General features: G+C 32.2%; 2 protein-coding genes across 2 annotated transcripts; both read right to left on the bottom strand.

The window, feature by feature from the left end:
- Positions 1-53: 53 nt before the first annotated feature.
- On the bottom strand, positions 54-19,395 carry LOC110737393 (DExH-box ATP-dependent RNA helicase DExH3-like). The gene is made up of 19 exons (XM_021917748.1): positions 19,141-19,395; positions 18,373-18,527; positions 18,175-18,262; positions 17,809-18,045; positions 16,694-16,789; positions 13,801-13,989; positions 13,431-13,590; positions 13,219-13,349; positions 12,907-13,077; positions 7,936-8,208; positions 7,620-7,814; positions 6,993-7,196; positions 4,580-4,649; positions 4,349-4,497; positions 2,771-3,079; positions 2,626-2,685; positions 1,782-1,934; positions 1,570-1,680; positions 54-861 (listed from the first exon to the last, which is right to left on the bottom strand). The coding sequence occupies exons 1-19, from the start codon at positions 19,393-19,395 to the stop codon at positions 397-399; spliced, it is 3,471 nt and encodes a 1,156-aa protein (XP_021773440.1). The 3' UTR covers positions 54-396.
- A 1,217-nt stretch (positions 19,396-20,612) lies between these two features.
- On the bottom strand, positions 20,613-23,309 carry LOC110737338 (inactive protein RESTRICTED TEV MOVEMENT 2-like). Its single transcript, XM_021917696.1, has 2 exons — positions 23,044-23,309; positions 20,613-21,508 (listed from the first exon to the last, which is right to left on the bottom strand). The coding sequence occupies exons 1-2, from the start codon at positions 23,180-23,182 to the stop codon at positions 20,700-20,702; spliced, it is 948 nt and encodes a 315-aa protein (XP_021773388.1). The 5' UTR covers positions 23,183-23,309; the 3' UTR covers positions 20,613-20,699.
- Between the last annotated feature and the right edge of the window lie 375 nt (positions 23,310-23,684).

Genomic DNA, 23,684 nt, shown 5'->3' on the forward strand with positions numbered 1-23,684 from the left:
AACAAGTTCAATCACATTATAGAAGAGATGCTGCTTATAAAAGATTAAGGTGATATTCGTATAACAGAACTCATTATCAAATCATTCATATTGTGTATGTTCATTTACATTTGAAAGCTATCTGAATGGTATTCCATAGTCATTATATGTCAGAGAATTGAATACAATGGCACCCTGTACAACAATTAATTCTTGAACCCCCTCGAATTACAATGGACCTAATTTTAACATGAAGGCAGAAGCCATGTTATACAATCACATGAAAACAATTACATCTCCAACTTTCCTCCCAACATCCGGATAGAATAACTGAAAGCAAATCCCGTGATGCATTTTCATTTCACAAATGTCCTCATATGTTGCGAGTTGCCAATACATGAAGGTAGCCAAAGAATATCAACGGCGCTTAGATTTCCTACGTTTCCCAAGAAGTTTCAACATATTATCAGTGACATCTGGTGGGGAATTATCATCCTGGTTCTCGTTTTTGTTGTCAGTATGAGTCAACCACGCCAAAGCTTCTATAGCAGCATCCTTTTCTGCAAGATTCTTGTTTCTCTGGGGCTTTCCAACAAACTGCATCCCCTTGAATTCCACCAGTGCCCTGAACTCATTGGTTTTCAGGTGTTTAGTTTTGTATTTAGGAGGAGAATGTCCAGCTCTCATCAATAGAGTCTGCAGCAAGCTCTTTGGGTTCATTCCATCTTTCGAGAATTTATTGCTGTCTACAGGATCCTTAAGTTTCCTGCTTTCACGACCAAACACAAATCTCCCGTCACATTGATCTCCTGATATTAGTTCTTGGACAGCAAACATTAGGTACTTTCCTTCTTTTAAGATGTCGAAAGTCGGATCTTCAAGCTGTGTTGTTGCAAACATTTAAGATAACAGTAATCAGATATGCCATAAAGACTGAAAATTGATTGATTTAATTTTGCAGCCAAAACAAACTCTTATCATGTAGAAAATCAGAAAAGAAATGAACATTCATGTCTCTAAAGAAAGTTCATTCTAGAGCCTAGGATATGACATTCTTCTATCCTTTCCCCTTATCAACATAATTTCACATAACAAAGGACAATGAAACATCACGTGTAATTTTAAAATAATATATGGCTTCTCTATTTCCAGTTAACACTGGGAATGATGCAATGCTATCTTGAACACAATCAGCCAAGCACAATTTCTTCGAGCAGAAAGTTAACTACAGGAAATTCTCTAGCTAATAATATCTCCTACCATCCCTTAAACACCCTCCTCAAGTTCTAAGCATCTCAAACTTATCACCAAAAAACACATCCAAAGTAAATTATAATCCATGAAATACAAATCAGTTTAGATACTTCATATTTATAATCATGCGCATAGCCATATATAAGCATAAGCAAATCACTAAAACTGTTATGAGGTAAATTCATATGATTGATTCGATGTAAACAATCAAAATATCATTTCTGATTGTCATGAGAAGAGGTAAATTCATATGATTGATTCGATGTAAACAATCAAAATATCATTTCTGATTGTCATGAGAATATACTAAACAATAAAAACATAGCAGTGCCTTGCCTTTTTTTGTAGAAGCTTATCAAGCTCTTCCTTCAGCTTGCAGTAGCATTCGGCTGTGTTCAGATCCATGAAAAATTCAACATAGCCATCCAACATTTTTATATGTCCAGGCTAAAGAATATACAAGTTATTCACAAGTTAGCAATTGTGATAATTAGGCAAAAAAATTTGAATAGGCACAAGGTCCCCACCAGGGAACGGGGAGGAATCACCTGTGTCCCATTGCTAAGAGCACCACCAAAGAGGATCAATATAGAATCAGAGACACCTGTCGAGTCACGTATGAAAACTGTGTTGACTTTTACTTTTTCTCCAAAAATCAGCCATGGATAAGGAATTGTCTGGTACCGTGAATTCACTGAATTCTAAATGAAATATTAAAAAAGAAAACAAACGCTGTTATTAGCTAAATAGCTATACAAATGGCCAGAAGAGGCTACATGATACACTAAGTGACTCAAGAAAACAAATGAGTAATTCATAAATAAATTAGAAGAATCTACATAATTGCTCAGAAAGCTGATCTCCAATGCCAGTCAACGAGATTGGAAAACAGATCAAAACAACCAAGCTAATGCATAAAATTAGATATACTGATCAGCAAAGAAGTACAAGTAAAGCGGAGAAAAAAAAAAGAAAGATATCATGATTTTCTAAAATTTTATCCAAGATCCATCAAATAATATTTTGTACCCCAAGATTGTTGAGCTTCAGAGCACCAAAGATTCCATTAGTCAGAGTGTCAGACAGTGATTATATGAGTGGATATAATAAAGCAGGGAGTTGTACCTCAAATCTAAATCTGCAAAAGATATAACTATGCTACAGTTGCTATTAACCTTAAAGCCAAATTCATTTCTACAATCCAACTTCTGAACAACCACCATACAGATAATCTAAGGGACCCCAGAAAAAAAAAGGGGGGGGGGGGGGGGGGGGGGGACCCATGAGAGCGTCATATTTAAGAGAGTCAGTTAAAGACTCAATATATCACTATTGCACATTATGACGACTGCCAAAGTAAAAACTACAGCATTCAACAAGTTCATCACATACCGCATAGAGTAAGACTTGCCCATCATCCTTAGTCTTAAATGACATTGATGTTTCTCTGTGCTACAAAAACCAAAGACATTACATGTCAATCCTCTGACAAGGCAAACTCATTTATAAAAATTGGCTCAGAACAAAAGTATCTCACCACAACAGATGCTATGCCAGGAAACAGGCCAGAACATATGACTGCGCGGACCAATGACTGATTATGACTCAGCTTATTATTTGAGCTCACATCTTCATTTATTAGGCCAGCGTCTTTTAAAATGAAACTAAACTGCTTCCGAATAGAATGGATTGCCTGAAGAGTTTGGGCAGAGAGGAAATTCCTCCAGCAGTACTCATAAGCTGATCCCTCTCGCTCTGCATCTTTCCATCCTTCATATGCACGAACGAGAGCCATATGGTCACTGTAATCCTTAGCAGAAAACCTGGCCTTTGCAATCCCAGCTAGCTGAACCAAGGTTATTAAAACAATCAGTTAGGTTTGTCAAAGACTGTAAACTTATACTGAATACAAGCTTTCACAGACAGCCAATGTGCACCCAAAAAAATCCATCTTTAGCAAAGATTGAAATGCTTAGTGAGAGAACAATAACAATGATAATGATAATTATGAAGCAATACTGATTATAAATGAAATTAGTAATAATAATATACCAGATTACCAAGAATATTAATGATAGTATAGATAATGCTCCAAAGCATTCATATTATCACAAAGTTATAATTAATATGCATATATAAACTACTATTTAAAGCTAATTAGAGCCTTACTTACTTTTCACACCCTTGTTACTCCAATCCAAGAAACTCAAGGCATATTATTAAGCTATTGCAAGAGCTTAAAACATTTAGGAAATTTCGAGCTAGCATAATAAGGGAAGTATATTACAGCTATATTTGAGGGTGTAGGTGCTAGGCCATTGGAATTGTCCTAATGATTACATGTCCAACTCCAAGGTATTTCAGTAAATTGCATCAGAACACCTATAGACAAATACTTGTTAGCAATTCAAACACTGAAGATTGTCAAATGTAAAGTCCTAAGGTTGTGCTTGAAATAATAAATTCCATTTCAATTCCTGAACTAATACCCTGACATCCAATTCCAATGCATATGTTTGGGCGAAACTAGAATTCCATCTTCAGAATTTTACCCATCAGGAGAAAGTGAGGAAAGATATAGCAAATTTAGTGCAGAAAAAAACAACAATTTCGATATCTAGTTCTATAATTCTTAATAAATATTATAGAAATAGAATCCAATTTCCGAATTCTATTAGCTTCCAAACAAAGGATTTGTTCAATTCCTGAATTCCATATGAGTCCCTTTCCCCCAAACAGAGCATAAAGAATTTCCTCTTTCCTTAACACCCCTAGCATATACTAACTTATTCAGTTTAGGTCCATTTACACACTCTGGATAAGATATATTTTTATGTAACTTAATTATGTATTCTATTCTCTATTAATTAACTCGCTCACGACTATATATGTTTGTCCATGAAGCATAATGGTTAATTTACTTTATTTTATCAAGGCAAAGGACCTCAGAAAAATGTATTTATATGTAAAAAAAAAGAAACTAATCAATAAATACAACTTTTATAAAATTGGCAATTTTAATAAAACAACCAATTATAACAAGAGAGAGAGAGAGAGAGAGAGAGAGAGAAAACCCAATAGCAGGCAAAAAATATGGCAAAGAGTGAGGACTTACATCCTTTTTGTCTTGAGGTAAAAGAAAAGGATCCTTAACACTAAGACCTGCTACTATTGTTAGGACAGGATCAAAGCAGTGGAAGATGGCGCCCATTATAAGCATCTTTCCAAGTTTAGGATCCACTGGCAGCATTGCCAAATACCTCCCTAATGAAGCATATATAGCAATTTGTAAGAGGATGTCCTCCAGCAAAACATAATCATTTATAGTAGAGTTTGACATACTAACCGAGATTTGTAAGATGCTCATTTTCATCCAAAGCTCCAATCCTTTTCAGAAAATCAATAGCATTTTGGACCTGTAAAACATTATGCAGCATCTATAATTTCGAGAAAACAAAAGTTCAGATATCACTCACTTCTTTCCAAGAAAACCAACACAGTCCAAACCCAAAGAGCACAAGATTTTTGTGCATGGAAAATATAGGAGAAAAGAATTGAAGAGGTGGGGTTTAAGACAAAAAAAAAATTGAAAAGAAAATGAAAAGAAAAAGGAAAAGCACATTGACTATTAGATTATTGTTACTACTCCAGCACTTTGAGTTCGGGTCCAATGTAGGGTTAAAGTATTGAAGAGCGATGGTACAAAGCAAGCTGCAAAGAAATGCACCTACGGAAGAGAGATCACATATTATTGTATTATGAGAAAAAAAAATACGACCCTTCAGTTCTAAAAATCTTTATACCTCTTACAGCTATGTAATGTCCCAATATTTCAACCATATCTAAAAGCAGGTGTCATACTGAAATTCAACGATTAGCCTTCATTAGTAAACAAGATGTAAGCCCATGCAATGCACATCTTTTTTCTTTAATCTGACATTTTGCGTATTTCTTACTAACACTTGATTTATATGGCTTATATATATATATATATATATATATATATATATATATATATATATATATATATATATATATATATATATATATATATGTATATATATATATATATATGTATATATATATGTATATATATATATATATATATATATATATATATGTATATATATGTATATATATATATATATATATATACATATACATATATATATATATGCTCACATTCATTTTTTACCCAAAACGATAACAAAAATTTATACAAATTCCACATGAAGGTAATTTTTTTTTCCTTATGTGACTCTAAATAAATCAGTTATTTGATTGATTTTAATTCTAAATCTCGTTTGTTAGCTATGGATATTGCTCATGCATCGCTTCCATCATTTGCTTATATTTGATGTAAGAATTTGATCACTTAGGTATAAATTCTTTTTATTTTATTAGTATTATTATTTTATCATTCACTAGCTTTTATAGTTGCATATGTGGCGCTTCCACTACTCTATCCCAAAAAATCTTTCCACTAACGGTTGCTCAAAAAATCTTTCTTCTCCACTCAAAACCTACAAAATCGCGTCAATCTAGTGCTTCTTAGATTAAAATTTTGTCATACATTATCATTTCAGCCAAAAAAAAAAAAAAAAAAATTAAATAAAAAATTAATAAAAAAAATGATTGATAGAGTTTGAAAATTTGTTAATTATAAGTTAACTCAAAGAGATTGACCTTTGTATTGTATGTAGTTCTTGATCAATTGAGGGTTATAATTTTGATATTCTGTAGTGAATTTCCAAATAGGGTTTATAAAATTAGGGAAGTTGAATTTTCCTCAAAGAATATTCAATTGGGGTGTTTAAACAATCAATTGCAAGGAGTGTCAAATTAAGAGTGTTCGCATTTCCAATAATGTTTTTCTTATCTAAATAACATAATGAAAATTAAATTTCACGAATTTCTTGTTCAATACGAGAAAAGTAAATGCAAAACTAGTGATTTGTAGCCATTGAAATGGAAAAAAAATATATAGAGTTGCGGGCCCCATTTAAGGATTTCTTACAGGAAACAGTAAGAAGGTAGTGCTACTCAAAGAAAAACACAAAGTTTGTTATTTAGTAAAAATTAAACCTTATTAAGTTGTTTCCAAAAGAGACGAAGTACATGTAGTTCACAAATTCTCTAATAAATGTTTTTGCAGAAGTATGACTAAAAATATTATAAAAGCTGCATCATAAAGAGTTATTATCATATTTCATAGGAAAATTAAAAGGCCCTTCCCCCATCCCTTTTAGAGCACCTTAACAACACCTCACAAACCAGCCAAAAACCAATCACCCTCTTGTCAACTTGGCCTCAGCACTTCATGCACAGTATACACTAAACTGCAATAAACTGAAAGAGCGGGGTACTTTCGTATGTCCTAGATCAGATGTCCAACAATTATAGTGAGCATTCCTGTCTATAAATCATACTTTCACTCAATTAACTGCTTATAAAGGTAGTCACAAAAACATAGCAGCAAATACAGCAATGGGATTCATCAGGCACAGTATACACTAAACTGCAATAAATTGAAAGAGCAGGGTACTTTCATATGTCCTAGATCAGATGTCCAACAATTAGAGTGAGCATTCCTGTCTATAAATCATACTTTCACTCAATTAACTACTTATAAAGGTAGTCACAAAAACATAGCAGCAAATTTACAGCAATGGAATTCATCTAAACTGCAGGGACTCAGTATCCCATTAATTATGTAAGAAAGCTAATAAAACATAAAAATATGTATGAGAGCCACTTACTGCCAATGGTGCTGGTGGCTGTAATGCTGATGACAAAAATTCTGCAATGCTGCCAATTTGTAAACTTTTAATTTGCAGACAGAGAGAATTTAACGGAGTTCTCAACAACTCAGGGAGTTGGTAGTCAGCAAAAGCATCATATACGCATCTGGGATACAAATGATAGCATTCTCCTGGCTGCACACGACCAGCTCGTCCCCTACGCTGCAATACAAACACAAATTTAAATGCAAGACTACCAAATGAGGTGATAATTTACAGATAAACATGCAACTGCAAAGCCATGGCAATATCAGAGAGACTCTCCCTAAATTCTAAGAAGACTTGGTTCCTAGTAAGCCGATGAAGTGAGAGAGAACCCAACTAAGCATTGTAGCACTGAAGGAAGGAAAGTGCCTCTACAGAAACAGCAAGCAAACCCAAGCAGCATAGCTTTATTAAAAATGAGATGAGAATAATTAAGTGTGAAAATTTTCATGTAAGCAATGAAAGATATTTCCAAGTAATTAGTATGCAAGATTAAAAGAAAAAGATAGACCTAAAACAAGAGGACTATGTTAATAAATGATTTGAGCGAGAATAAAAAACAGACCAACTATGGAAGAAATTTAATATTAAAACACTCACTTGACGCATAGAAGCCTTTGATATCCAAGAAGGAAGTAGACAAGGAGTGTTATTCAGAGCATCATAAGTGGTCTCTTTAGCTTTCCCGCAATCAACAACATAGACTATGTCATTGATTGTAATGCTAGCCTCTGCCATATTTGTAGCCAAAACTATTTTACGCACATTTGGGGGTGGCCTCTCAAATATTAGTTTCTGCAAAAGTGTGGCAATAAAAGGCTTAGAATACTAAGTAGAAAGAATGTAATTCAAGAGTTTTAAATCAAAAGTACCACCAACAAGAAGCATAAATAAAAGAGGCACTGGGATGATGTACCTGTTCAGATGTAGCCATTGAACCATGACAGGTAAGTAGCAAAACCCTGTTCGGGTCTCCAAGCAAAGGGTGGGCTTTAACCTGCTCCTTCAAGCAACTAATATCTTCCCAGCCTGTCATGAATACCAAAATAGCACCAGGCGGTTCCTTTCGACATATATGACACAAGACGGCTTCAATGAGATTAAATCCAATACAATCCGGTGACCAACAAGACAGAGAATCCCGTGCACGAGGACTGTAATTTTCAAAGCTTGAGTTTTTCAAAGCATCCTGTAAGAACATTATGAGGCACTCATAAACATTATTAAATCCAAAGGTTCACTTATACCCAAAATCCAGTAAATTGAAAAGCTCAACAGTCAATACATCCTAACAATATTACAATTAATTCAAGTTCTAGATACTGGGTTACTGACTTACTGGTATCTGGCACCACAGTAGAAATTTGAAGGCAAAGTGGGGAATTATATAAAACCAGACAAGCAGCTGGGAGAAGAGGATCTTAATAGCTTCTATGGTGTTCAAAAATCACTAGCAAACATTTGAAAGTTATACAAAATAATAATAAAAATGAGGGATGCCCAGTCAATTCCCCAGATTTTGTTTATCGGGGGCATAATTGTCTTTTCAAGTAGCAATGGAGGGATATATGCGTCTTTTCATGTACTAGTTGAGGGGTACATGTGTAATTTCCTCACCAAACAGTAAAAGCAAAAGGCAAACAGTAATTGGACAACTCACCAAAAGTACTGAATAAATGACCCTGCTTTTTCAATATATTTACAAAAATGCCATTAGATTAACAAAAATTCGTTTATCCGGTAGATTAACTTGTATTTTCCCAATAAAAATAAATAAATAAATAAATAAATAAATAAAAGGATGGGAACTTGACAGCTACAGTGATTATTGCATACCTAAACTTCAATAAATGGAGATGCTCAATTTACCAGATAAGCAGACAGAAGAAATTCATTCTTCAAATAAATCATCAAGCAGTTAAGCTAGTACAAGCAAGTCCATAGGAAAGCAAATGTTTGTCTCTTTTTTCATTTGTTAGGGAGAGGTTGTGAAAGATCAAGTTAGGACATACAGAAGGCTACAACCTCAACATTCCACATCAGTCACTTGCAAATACTCTGAAAATTAAGTAACTACTCCTGCTGTCTCACAATGTTTAATAAATTTATTCTATTCCTTTCTGAAAAAAATTCCAATTTTTTGCATACATTCTGCCTTACTACCATCAAGCAATTAAAATTCAGTTATCCTTTCATAGTTATGGATACCAATTGATTCATTTACACGAAGCAAGTGCAAAATATATATATCCCTACCTTATAAAAAGTACAAAAGAACTCTTATGAATAGTGTGATGACTTTTTTACCCCTAAAAATGTTTATTTACCCATATACCCTTTTATGTCATATTAACTCTTATGCTTCCTTATTTATTTCTCTATGCTTCTTTAGTCTTCCTTCCCTTCCAACTTCCAACCTTTTCCTCTCTTTTAAACCCCCCTTTCTCTCTCCTTCCTCCTTTACTTCCCCACTCTCTTTCTCTCCTCCATTAAAGCGAAGGAGCCCTCCATTAAAGCACCTACCGAGCTAAGCCACATGAAGAAGAGGAAGAGGAAAAGGAGAAGGAGGAGGAGAAAATTGTTGAATTTAATGGAAAAACTATTTAACGTTAAAATAATCCTCTTCAAAGGGTGGGGGAATAGTCTGGATATAACCCACTTTGTTACTATTTTCTTTAAAACAAACACACACACACACACACACACACACAACCCACTGAATTTAATTACCTAATCATCTAATTAGAAATTTTTCTTTTGAATGTTTTTCCGTTAAATTTTTAGTTGTAACATTTTAACTTTCACGCTTGTCAATGCATAATTTCAATCTCTTGTATCTCTAATTATAGACATATAAATAATCTAAAGATTAAATATTTATAACATATATATAAATTGAAATGAATCGAATAAGATCCCACATGGACTATTTTGCCCAACAAAAAAAGTCAATAAAATAAAGATCAATTATTAAAAAAAAAATGAATAATGTATACGGAGTATATTTTTAAGTGTTGCAACTAAAAGTGGGGGATGATATACAATTGTATTTTATAACTCACAACAAAAGCCATATTACACCATAAAAAACTTACAACTAAAAAGTGAATAGTGTTTATTTATTATCAAGTGTTACATTTTTGTACCTATGCAAGGGTATGATTATCAATAATTTATTTCTTAGTATATGCGTTCAAAAGCCTACCCAATAAGTTTTGGGTGTCATGACAAGCTATTATAACTCGACCATAAATATATATTTGTAGTAAGCCAATAACCCATAACGGTTTTTTAATCTTGACGAGTTTTCATCCTATGCTCACATTTGCAATAATTATTACTGTTGAAAAAAAGATTATCATTCATTGACTGCTATGATCACATTGCAGGACTGAGAATAATCTGCAAAAATTGCCCGTATGTTGCTTGAATCATGCTGCGCAAAGCACATTTCCTAGGAAATAAGAGGCTCCAAGCAGTCATTTTCCAAATCAAACAAGTTAGCCTGTTTGGGGTACTAATTTTATACAATAAAGTAACGGAGTCTTGTGCCCGAGTATTTTCTAGATTTTCATTTTTCCTTATTTATTAATTTCAGAAATAAAAGAAATTAACTATTTTTTCAGATTATGTAGCCTTTTCATGAATTTGTTCAATGATACTATACCCAATAAAATTTCCAAATTACTAAACCTCAAGGAAATTTAAATCATATCTCTTACAATAAAATCTTACCCTTTACAAAGTTAATCTATATCTGTACTATATAGTTAAGTAATCATCACATATGACACTTGACATAATTTTGTGAAAAATTTTCCCTTTAAAATGCTACTCTGTAATTTTTTTTTTAAAAGAAAATCCTATTAAAGAAATAAAATAAAATAAACTGAAATTCAAATTTTACGGGTATGCTAGACATTTTAATAAAATTCAAATTTCAAAAAAAAAAAAAAAAAAAAGTGTTACATTAATCATTTAATTTCAATTCATTATCATTAATAATAAATTATTAAATCTTATTATTATTATGAATCCGTGCATTGCACGGGGCTAAAACTAGCTATATACTCCCTCCGTATTTTTTTAAGTGTTACAGTTTGACCGGCATATAGTTTTAGGCAATTTAATTGACTTAAATAAAATAAGAGGTAAGTGGGGTAGTTGGAGTATTAAAAAATTGTAAAAGAAAAATAGTGGGGTTAATAGTTTATTGAAAAGTAATGAATGTAAGAGGAAAGATATAATAAAAAAGTAGTAATGGGTTTGGGTGGGGACCATGAGAGGAGAGAGATATAATATTTTAATGTAGCTTTTTGCCAAAAAAAGGAAGTGTAACACTTAAAAAAACATAGCAGGAAATGGGAAGTGTCATACTTAAAAAAACACGGAGGGAGTACTAAAAGACACACTAGCAATGACACGTGTCATCTTTTGGTGTCAAATATTAGAGAATCTTAAAATATAGTAATTATTCCTTAAAAACTAACATGGTATATCTTATTTTGTTAACATTCTTTGTTATTCACGTTTTAGTCCTATTTGATTAAGAAAAATGTTTTATGAGAGTGGAAAATGGAAACAAACATATATATCTTATGCATACAAATTTAAACGATCTTTACATTTCTACATTGAAATAATAAAACCTTTGAAAAGTAAAAAAATTACAATGATCTTTTTTTTTTATAAATTAAATTCAATGGTCTATTTTGATTTAAAAGTTACGGTGTATTTTCTTGAAAAACTAGATAGACAAAGGTAGGTTAAATGACACAAGAAATGAAACTTATTTTATTTTTCATATATTTTATTAGTAATCTCCGAGCAGTGCACGGGATCTAAACTAGTTATTTTATAAACAAAAAAGCAACAAATGTATCAAAATATTTTGTTGAAAGTTATTAGACATCTATTTAGACAATTGTTGAAGAAGACTTCCAAAGAAGAATGATGCATCAAAATATTGAGTTGATTTAAGACAGCTATAAATGTTTTACAAATAATATTCCAAATCATTACACTTATATTAGAATCTTACACTTACAAAGTTAGTTATTCTATAAACAAAATAGCAACAAATATCTCAAAATTTTTGGTTGAAAACTATTAGACATCTATTTAGACAATTGTTAAAGAAGGTTTCCAAAGAAAAATGATGTATCAAAATATTGAGTTTATTTAAGACAGCTATAAATGATAAAAAATAAAAAAAAATAAAAAAAAAAATCCCAAATAAGAATATTGAAGGTATTTTTCATGAAACATTACTAACAAAAAAGATTAAAGGGATGCCTAGAATATAATTGGGGGTGCCAATATTGATCCTGGGGAAAATTTAGGTAAATTTAGATATTTAATCCAGATATGTCTTATTCCAGGAGTATTCACACCAGGAAGCCCCCAAGAAACTAGAATCCCATGAAATAATTATATAGACAAATGCACAAGGAATAGGGATCAGCATTGACAAGTATCCTAAGTTAATAGATCAGATGCACATAAGTTACAAATCTTACAATACTATAATATGTTTAAAACTGTAATAGTCCTAAATCCAAAATAAGTTAAATGTACTCATATCATAAAATAGAGTTTATATCAATAACAGTTTTAAAGGGTCCCATCAGAGCAGTTATTCTAACTTTTAGCATTTTAATTTAGCTCAAAGGCCTCCAACTTAAAACAAAGATGATAATTAAGTATCTCAAAAGAAGAACTTATAAAGCATCAGAGCACAAACAAAATTTTTGAACAAAATAGAATACCAAACATCAGACACTAATGCAATGGATGGCTTAGGATTGCAACAATCAAGCACAATAAACAACTTCCACAAGTATTGATGTTGTGCATTGACACATTGAGTCTACAATCAAGCACATACCTCAACAAAAGTAGTAATCTGATTCTTTTTCTTCCTAGGAACCAATTGTTTCTGTGTTTTCCAGACTTTTTCTTGTCCATAATCATCAATTTGGTTGAATGATGTCAATTTGTATCCTGTCAATTCCAGTACATCTTCTAAGAAATGAGCTCTCACAGGATGAGTGAATCCCTGTTAATTAAGAAATAAGTATAAGATGAGCAGCTAGGGTATCAAACATAAAAGTTACCCAACATCACTCGTTACAGAAATTTAACTCAAAGAAGAGACAAAGAGGTAAATGATATACTTGGGTGAAATTATATCACTTACCGGTATGTGAATCATTGGGGCTCCTTCGAAGTAATTGGAAAACAACTCGGCATTCAATGTTGCACTCATCAGAATCAATCTCAAATCCCGACGTCTAGGGAGAAGATCTTTTAACACGATCAATAGAAAGTCTACAAATTTCAAAAATAAGAATTCTGAAATAAAATAGGGCTTGGGATACTATATATAAAGCTAATTTTCAATAGGCACACCTTCATTCATTCCTCTCTCATGAATTTCATCTACAAAGACATGGGTAACACCATTCAAGTTTCGATCACTTAGCAAGCGCCGCAGCAATATACCACTGGTACAAAAAAGTAGGTGGGTATTTTTCCCTTTCATTCCTTCTAATCGGACTTTATAGCCAACCTAACAAAAAATGTGTTACATACAAATCAACAAAATGACTTCTAAATTAAGACCTCTTAACCAACAGACAAAATAATTTGAAACAAAGACGTCGTATGATGACAGCCATTTCCAAAGATAGTAGAAAAACCAAGGATGGAAAACATCAAAATGGCCAAAGAAATTTTGAGCCTTAGTTTAGAATATGCAAGTCAGATTGACAGGACTTACAGATTCACCAAGAGGTTCTCCTCTCTCGGCTGATACTCTTTCAGCTACAGCCATAGCAGATATTCTTCGGGGTTGCGTGCAGATTATGTTACAGAAGGCACCGCGGCCAGACTCTATCTCAGATTCTAATATATACTGTGGAAGTTGGGTGGTCTTACCGCATCCAGTCTCACCAGATATAACAATTACCTGTATATTGTAGACATTCAAGAAAAGCAGATCATAAATATCATGCAATATTCAAATGAGATGGAATTGTGCAACACTAAACTGGCATATACATTTCAAAAATGTTTCCGTAGATATATGTGTTGACGCTTGCAAAGAAATTACATGATATTCTGAAACAGATACTTGCAAAAAATATATTATTGAGTTTCTCTCTCTAATATAATATGTTGTGTGAATGCATTTTAAGTGTCTGGTTGTTAAGATATAAAATAATACACTCTGGAGCCTAGGCTCTCATTTTTGTCAGCCACTATCATCGTTAATCCTACTAATATATACACAAAGTTGTAGCAAATATACACATATATTGGTCCTTAAAAAACAATTTTAACTTGACGATCAACAGCCCATTTTGGGTGACAGATTTTTAGCTTTTTGTTCCTGTTATAAATATAAGAATACAACTCAAACACTAGTACTTCTGTACATGTGATATGCAGAAGGAAAACTGCATGTGAAGTAAGCTGACACAATCTAGTAATGGTTTGAACTATAAGTTAGTTCTAGAGCTTGAAGAATTGGAGACATGAATGGAAGTAGCACTAAAAGTCTAAAACTAAAAACAGTTACAATACCAAAAAAAAATCAGGACTTTCAGTATAGTTAGAGTTGAAGTTCCTACAGATCAAGAAATAATATTTTAAAAATATCTCCTCTACACCAGTGATCAGTACACATTGAAACAGCTCTGTTTACAGACAAGCCCCCACTGCTGAAATCATCACGCCGTCAATTAGCTTTATATAAAACATACGGAGTAATTGTTTCTGATAACTGAACACCATTATATTTAATACCCTGTCATTGACACTTGGCTTCAATTTTGAATGCTAAACATCAAAGAACCACTCACACACATATCATAGCATAAATTCCTATAATAGAAACTCTAAATTTTTACGGCTCATTTGATAGGAAGTTATATATGATAAAAACGATATTGAAATCATGTGTAAAAGAAGTCACATGCCGGTGTCAATAGTTATGCTCAGGGTTATCTAATACGTAATACACTCCAATAGTCGAAACAAGAACGAATTTGCAATACGCTAGATGGGAATATTATAATACATTTGAGGTTTTTTAGCAATAAGATTTTTTAGGGTCATAATACGATATGAATCATACACCCTAATAAATATAAAGATTTTTTTATACAAAATCAGGAGAATTGGTATGTTAGAGTATATGACTTAAAATGGGAGTTCATAGAGGGGAGGGGAGTATTAGGTAACCCTACAAAAGAACAAAGTGAAACAGGACAGCAAGTCAGCAAACGAAGGGACCGCTCCCCCCCCCCAACCCCCCACCCACCCCCCAACCCCCCACCCCCCCCCCCCAAAATAAAAAAAAATAAAAAAAAAAAAAAAAAAAAAAAAAAACCTCTATGGTGTATAGTTGGAGTAATGGAGACAAATAAACAAACCCTTCCCTTGTTGACCTATTCTTACTCTCTACCCCTCCTCGTGATAATACTCTCTCTATCAAAATACGGCGACTATACTAATTTAGGAGTTTTAATTTGCAAAAGTACTAAGTATTGGAACAAAAAGTATTAATACAGAATACGGGGGGGGAGGGGAGTATAAGGTAAACCAAGTTATGCTTGTCCACCCTCATATGCCTCTCAATGCTCCCAAAATTTATAAATCCATAACAACTTTAACGGTGGTATTTTGTGGTAATTTAATAAGATACACATGTTTAGGGCTAAAGTTTTATTACCATGGATAATAATTAACTTAACTGCCTATAAAATCATCACCATTATTGCCGTTATTAAGAACACCAAATAGGTCTTAAAATATTGGTGCAAGTGCTGGGATTTTCTTACCTAAAATTATACATCCATTTTGCACTTTATCAACTGTTAGACTATTTCATTAAATCTGATTATGAAAGTTCTTTAATTATTTCCTGTATATTTTATTTATAAATAATAACTACAAATTTAATCCAAAACATTTAGCACTGAACACTGGAAACCAGTTAAAAAAGAGACTGAAACTCATTATAGCACAACAATAATAATCACATTTTCACCACAACAAAGGTGCACTCAAGAGGTTGATGCATATGGACAAACAAAACCATGGAGAAGAAGCAAAGTCCCTCATCCTGGACATAATATCCCAGAAAAAATCATGGGAAACTAGAATGCTAAAAAGTTAGCATTTTTTTTATCATGAATCTAAGTTTTAATCAATCCTCACAATCAGATGAAACTTATTAAAGTTCTCGATGTCAATAAATATTAACACATACTCCCTCCTTTTCTTTTGATATTCTTGTTTAGAATCTAAGAGTTTTTCTCAACTCGAGGGAATATTCTAGATTATTCCTAATACAAAGGAAAAATATAGTCAAGTACGGTCTTGTCTGATATGTCTCGATGAGTTCTTCAATCATAACATTTATTTTTTTTAACTAACATGTACATAGAGACATTAATGGTCAAAGATGTCCATTGACAAATACTCACAGTCAAATGAAGAATGCGAGAGTGTAACATCTTTCAGCTATAATTGGCATACAGCATCAGCTAAAGCATATTGCATGACTTGCAGTTAATATACTCTAAAAGTGTAAACTTTAACAATGAACGCCTTTTAGATAAAGATAAAAAAAATAACTATTTAACTTATAAAGAAAGAAAACATACTTGATTCTTTGCAATTGCTTGAAGCAGCCTCTCCTTTTCACTGAATGCAGGCAGTGATTTCCTGAATTCCAACATTTTTCTACCTTCAGGAGATTCCTATACAGAAGTAAACAAAGATAATAGAGATAAACAGAAAAATAAGCAAAGTAGAGACCAAAATTTCAAATGCTTTTGGGTTCATAGGATGTATAGTGATTTTACTGTACAACGCCTAGTTTTAGGGTAACTTTAAACTTGCTAAAAAGGCAATTTTTAGTTATCATATTTATCGTACATTAAGAGGTGATTTTGAAGGATAAGTTTTATGAAGGATAATGTGATTACCTTTATACATTATAGAGATTTTTATGGGACAAATCTCTTACAAGAGCAATTTTGTCAACGTCAACAAAAAGGTAACTTTCACTTTGTTTCGAGGTAACTTTTGATCATAATAGGGCAACTTTACACCCATTGTACAATATTTATGTACACCTGCCTTATTTAAATTGTCCCCAAATATTTATCAACTCCAATAGCATTTGTCTGTAGAAAAGAATAGGAATATTTACTACTTACCCTGAAGACCACCAATTATCCAATCATTATAATAACCAATTTGTACAAAGCTTCAAATACACTCTAAAACCCTTCTGTTAGCCTCATGACACACAAAAGATCAAACAAATGTGATTTTAGCTGAATAAATCTAGTTACATGAATGCGTTAAAAGTAAGATCTTTACAATGATTGGAAAAAAATAAAAATATCTTCACCATATGGTCAACTTTGACCATGAATTCTCACCGATATATAAGAGAAAATATAGCCAAGTGAAATCTTGTTATGTTTTTTACGGTCTGCAAAACCCAAACTCCCCTTGTAATTATTTTGTCAATTTTACTAATACATAATCGAAGTTAATAATCGTCAAAATAATCATCCAACAACAAATTGGAGACCATGAGAATAACAACAAATTAGCAAATTTGAAATAGAGGAACTAGTCATCCAAGTTAACATGTTAAATAGAACTTGGACATTGAAAGATGATCAATGTCGATATTTGGCAAATTTTATAAGCAAAAGCATCATAATTGTCATCTTAATCATGCATGAAAAGAAGCCAAACATACCTGCCAAGATCTCTGCATATTACGCAAACGCAAACTCCTTCTCTGAAGAATCCTTTCCATAACAGAATCATCCAACATAGCATTTGGATTCTCATCCAAAGTTTTGTTCCTGTCGGCATCAGCAGCCTTACATTCCAGTGCACCATCACTAGGCTTTCCGGAATCTAACTGCGTCCTATCAAGATGTTCCTGAAGTAAACCTTCCACCCTCCTCTGTACACTTAATGGAATTGCCACCTGCATAATAGAGCATTTTATGTATGCTACTAAAAAGTAGAAAGAAACTTACTGAAAGTGAAAATGAAAACACTATCCAGAAAAGAACACGTTTTTTGTAAAGAATCTGAGAGTAAACAGTGGCATTACCTCTCTTTGCGGCCGTTTATCATCAAGGTCTGGCCGATAATTGGGAAGAGGAACCTTGCTTGCAACAACCACTTTCCCATATACCTCACTAATAAACAATAAAAAGCCTCACATAAGAGCTATCATCTCAGTCATCAAGCAAACAATTATAGCCTATACATTGCCCATAAAAAATAATACTTTGTCGTAGAGTCATACCAGTAAAGTCCCATCCTTCTAGCAAGATTTGATATCTGCTCAAAATCTCTACGATCTCGTTTGTCTTTCGATACAATCTCTTGCTCTTGTTCATTGCGTAACAACATACTAAGTTTCCATTTCCACTCATCAACATTTGCCACCGAAGACGATGCCTATCAACCACATCACCACTTCACCAGAATCACAACAAGCTCTCATAGTCTCATTTAAACAATTGCTCAAATGCATCACCTTCCTAAGCTAAACAGATACATCTGTAACAATTTCCTAGTTGAAATACCACACATTACCTAACATCAATCGAACTCTTCAACCCATTAGTTAAAATGAACATTTTTACCACATTCATAAATCACTTACTTCAATTTTATATTTAAGAACATCAAACGGATAAAGTAATGTTAGAGGCGAAACTCAGTTTTATCACTAACTAAATTTCCCATTTTGAATCATGTTTGACAATAACATAATTCTCAATCATAAAATTCAATTATACAAATACTTCCTCCGTGTCTTTTTACTTGACATCCTTCGTGATTTATACGTAATGAAAAATATAATCAAGTGACCGTCTTTCTACATTCATCTCCATATACTCCCTATCAATTTATAACAATTTTTATTTTATTTTTATTTTTTTTGCATATCAAACATCAAAGATATTAATAGCTGAATTCATGCATTTGCAAACATGACTTAAAAAACATATCAACTAAAAAGAAACGGAAGAAAAACCATTAAAACTGAAACTTAAAATAAAATTACCGAATTTGTCTCGAAATCACACTCGTATTCATCATCGGAAAACTGCTCAGCGGCGTAACCAGAAAAATGGCGGTGAGAAGAGAGCAAATGATAAGAATACGGCAAAATCCCGAGTTTTTGACTGAATTTTTTAGGATTAAATTGTGGAGAAGTCAAAAAATTGAAAAGAGCATGTGTTGCGGTTGAATTTCTGCAATTGGAGAGAGAATAAATCGATTTTCCGCAGAGTAAAAGAAGTCCAAGCTTTGAATGCATTCTAGTGGAGCTTCAAGTATGGCGTCAGCTCCATGCTCAAAGACGAATTTGCGTTTTAGTTTGATTCCAAATGAATTTCTGAAATGATGATCATGTTTTTCAAATTTGATTTTCTGGTATTTTTGTAGGGTTTAGGGTTTATCAATTTTATTTCTTTTCAATCTTTTTCAATTCTCCAATGTACTTCGGTTTGTTGTTTGTATTGTTTGTTTGGGTTCTACTTCAGTACTTTGGATAGTTTTTTTTTTCTTTTTGAGGGCAGTACTTTGGATTGTTTAGAATGGGTAATAGGTGAAGCCACGAAGGGGTAAGGTACTGTTGGTAAACAAAAAAATTACTCGTATTTTATTGAGCTGAAATTAATTTGTTAAAACTAAATTATTTTTATTATTATTAGAATTAGATTATAATTATTTTTGCGGACTTAAAGTGATTTTTACTTAATATTAGTTAAATAAGACAAAAAGAAAATGACTTAAAACAAATACAAGATTGATTAGGACTTACTGTACTCAGATGTTGGTGAGCAAAAATTCCAAGTACTCAATATAGGAACGGGAATTGATTAGGAGTGGCAGTTTCAAACTCAAATATCTTTCAAAAAAAAAAAACTCAAATATGATCTGGTTTAAGAGTGACAATTTTAATATTGAATACGTACTGGAGGGTTCTAATTCCATATAAAAGAATTTAAAAATTGATTTCCTATTTTCAAATTAAGTATCACAATTGATTGAACGCAATTATTTGATATATAATACTCCCTTCATAATATATATATATATATATATATATATATATATATATATATATATATATATATATAAAATAAAAAAAGTGATATAGTTTTTGAAATGCACAAGAGTTTTAGATTCCAACATTTTAGTTTCAAAATTTACCATAAATTAAGCCTTTATCTTATAGAGTATAATTGTTAAGCATAGAAATTTTGGCATCTTATACCTTACTAATTGCACCTTCTAAGAGACAAAGTTATAATAAATACTTACAAAAAAAATCAATCATTTTGATATATTTCAACTGACTTACTTAATGAAAGTATTGTAAAGTGCATGGTACCCAAAATTTAGGATCATATCCTTTTTAATATCACTATTTTTACGGCTCTTTTTACACCAAATTAAAGGTTAGTTATTTCAATTTAATTTACCACAAACCAAGGCTCGAATAAAAACATAATAATACAAATATATTAATATTGTATTAGATTTTATACATGAATATGTACCAAATAGAATATGAGATACTTACACATATACCCTTAATTAAAAGTACAATAATAATCAATCTAAGCATTTGAATCGAAGGAGTAGTATAATTTGTGTGCCAAGTGCAACGATAACTAATATTGCTACACCCATATTCATCAATAGTTGACCCTTTGTCTCAATTTTACCATCATCATTTCCATGATTTTTATCCATTTCATGGAAGTTCTCCTTCTCTTGATCAAGAGCATCAACAAACTTCTCATGTTTCTCTTGTTCTTCATAATTAGCTTCCTTGTATTTTTCCCTCATCTCTTTGTGATCATTTGTAACTTTTGATTTAACATAGTCAGAAATTTGTTGGTTAGTGCTACCTTGGTTGTTTGAATATTGCTTTAAATCAATTGGAGGGTTCACATGTGATGGTACATTTGCTTCTTGTTGTATTTTGTGTTGTGGGTTAAAATCTTCGCCTTTTCCGGGCATTGCAGATGGTGGACTAACACTCTTTCGAGCCGCCGGAGGCTTTTCTACAACAGTTGGCATAGTAGGTTTCGAAGATGATTCATCTTGCAACTGAGGTTGAGGGTTTTGTTGTAATCTAGGGTGTGGTACACTAGTAGGAGGTTCTTGAAATGTTGCACTAGCGTTGGGTTGTTTTTCAACGGGGGTTTCTTTAGTAATGGTAGTTGTCTTTTTTGGCATTGTAATAGTAAGAATTCCGGCTTCAAACTTTGCTCGAATCTCACTCATGTTACAATCTTTTGGAACCACAACTTCCTCTTGAAAACGACTCCATCTATTACTTGTAACGAGACGTTCGCCCCGAACTCTTAAAATCCCGCTACTTTCAGCTACAATTCTGATTTGTTCTTTAGCAAATCCTGCAATTTCCATGAGTATGTATTTAGTAATAAGTTTATCTATGACTATATTTTTGTTGTATGTATAATTCGTGATACCATATGTATTTAGAGAGGATAGTGTGAATAGTGTCAAATTTGCAAATGATGCAGTATTTCTAGAACGGGAAATTAAAGTACATATAATAATAAGGTGGATAAGCTAGCTCAAAAAAAAAAATAGAAGCATTAAAAATTAGCATTAATTACATCGATCGATGCGTAATTTGGTCATGCTTTTCCAAATTAATACCACTTTAGGTAATATTTTAAATGTGCATTTAAGTATACTACTTTAAGGTTTTCCTAAAAAAATAATAAAAAAAAAGTATAGTGTAAGGTAGCTTTGTTTAAAAAAAATAAGTACACTTTAAGCAAGGTACCTTTAAATGGTATGAATTTGTAATTTAGCCTTAATTATGATATTAAACAACATAATTATTTTGGTTTTTAAATAGCTCTTCCAATTTGACATGCAACTATTCACATATGATTCCCTCTTTGACCATGTTACATTATTACTACGGAAAATTATTTCCCATAGAATATAATTTCCTAAGGGAACTCATTTCCTATGGCAACCAAGCAATACCTATGTTGCCATCAATAATGGCTAATTGGATACATATATAATAGTTCATAATTAAATATCTAACGGAAACAAGAACTTTATTTACGGAGTATTAAATGAACTTAGGCTAATTCAATTTAAACTAAAGGTGTATTTTATTCTTGTTTCAAAAAGAGGTGCATTATATTCACCTGATATATACTTATTACCTAATTTTATAAAATTAGAACTTGTTTTTAGTTATAAATTGAAATGAGGTAGCCCATATGAACCCTCATTATAACTCATCTGAAAATATTGTTCCTGAACTTATCTAAATTTATTAACTTTTATCTTAAATTATTTGAACTTTTAAAATTTGAATATGGTCAACAAATTTAGGCCTAATTTTTACCAAAGAAATAATTAATTACTTTTTTTTTTTGTTCTTTAGTGTGCCGTAAGAACGGGGTCAAAATCAATCTCAAGATCTCCTGCAATAGAAGGAAAAATATAAACACTTGACCTATCCTTCAGTACTCTCAAATAACTAATTACTAATTGTCATTAATCAACAATCCATAGCCAAACTACTCGTTTTCCATGTATACATATATATCTTAAACTTGTACACTGTATATTATCAAGCATTATAACATTGTACAAGTATAAAAGGAAAAAAAAAATAAGAGATGTTACTCCCTTTATTCCTTCTTATACGGTCTTCAATTAACACTGTATACTTCATGCTTTATATTATACGGTCGTCAATTAACACCATTACCCACGAATATATATTCAATATATTTGAGAAATTTCTTATAAAATTATTAAAGTTTTCTCTAGTCCAATCTAACAAATTCTCACATGATTTGAATCCGATATTATATTAGTGAGATTTATAGTCAAAATTTTAAAAGTTGACCAAAAAATCCAAATATAAAGAATAAAAGAACAAATGGATTACCAGGCAAATGGTAAAGTAGTATAGAAGCTCCTTCATCATGCTTCCATTCGAAAGTTGGCTTAAAATCTTCATACACCGGGGCAGCGCTTAATCTTGAGCGTCTAGCCCCGGTTCCTGCACCTCTTGGTCTCATATTCATCGCAATTGTATCCTATATAAGATATATGCAACTCGAAATGACTTACGAATGTGTTCAATTCGTGCTAACAACAAGCAACGGTCTTAGCTTACGACAATTTATAGTGTATGGTGCTAACAAATTGTATATGAATGAAGGTATATGCATGCCTTGGGGTTTATATATATGCATAACAGCATAATGTACCATGTAAATTGTTGTCACAAGAATAGGTGTACATATTTTGGGGTTATCCTATGAATGAAACAATACCAATTTCTTTGGGTTGGTTTACTAGGTAACGTTTCTTAAGCCTTAACTTTGTTTTATTTTGGTAATAATGCTTCTGAACTACTTGTATAATTTATTCCTTCGTTAGGAAGATGTGAAATGCATGGTTTGATTCATTTCTTAAATGAATATTCTTTGTTTGACATTCACACTTTGGTAATGCTTGTCATTTGGCAAGCTAACGGTGATCTATTTCGTATTATGTAACACTCCTAGAGTCCTAGATTACAAG

This window comes from Chenopodium quinoa, unplaced genomic scaffold (assembly GCF_001683475.1).
Source record: "Chenopodium quinoa cultivar QQ74 unplaced genomic scaffold, ASM168347v1, whole genome shotgun sequence".
In the NCBI taxonomy this organism is placed as follows: Eukaryota; Viridiplantae; Streptophyta; class Magnoliopsida; order Caryophyllales; family Amaranthaceae; genus Chenopodium; species Chenopodium quinoa.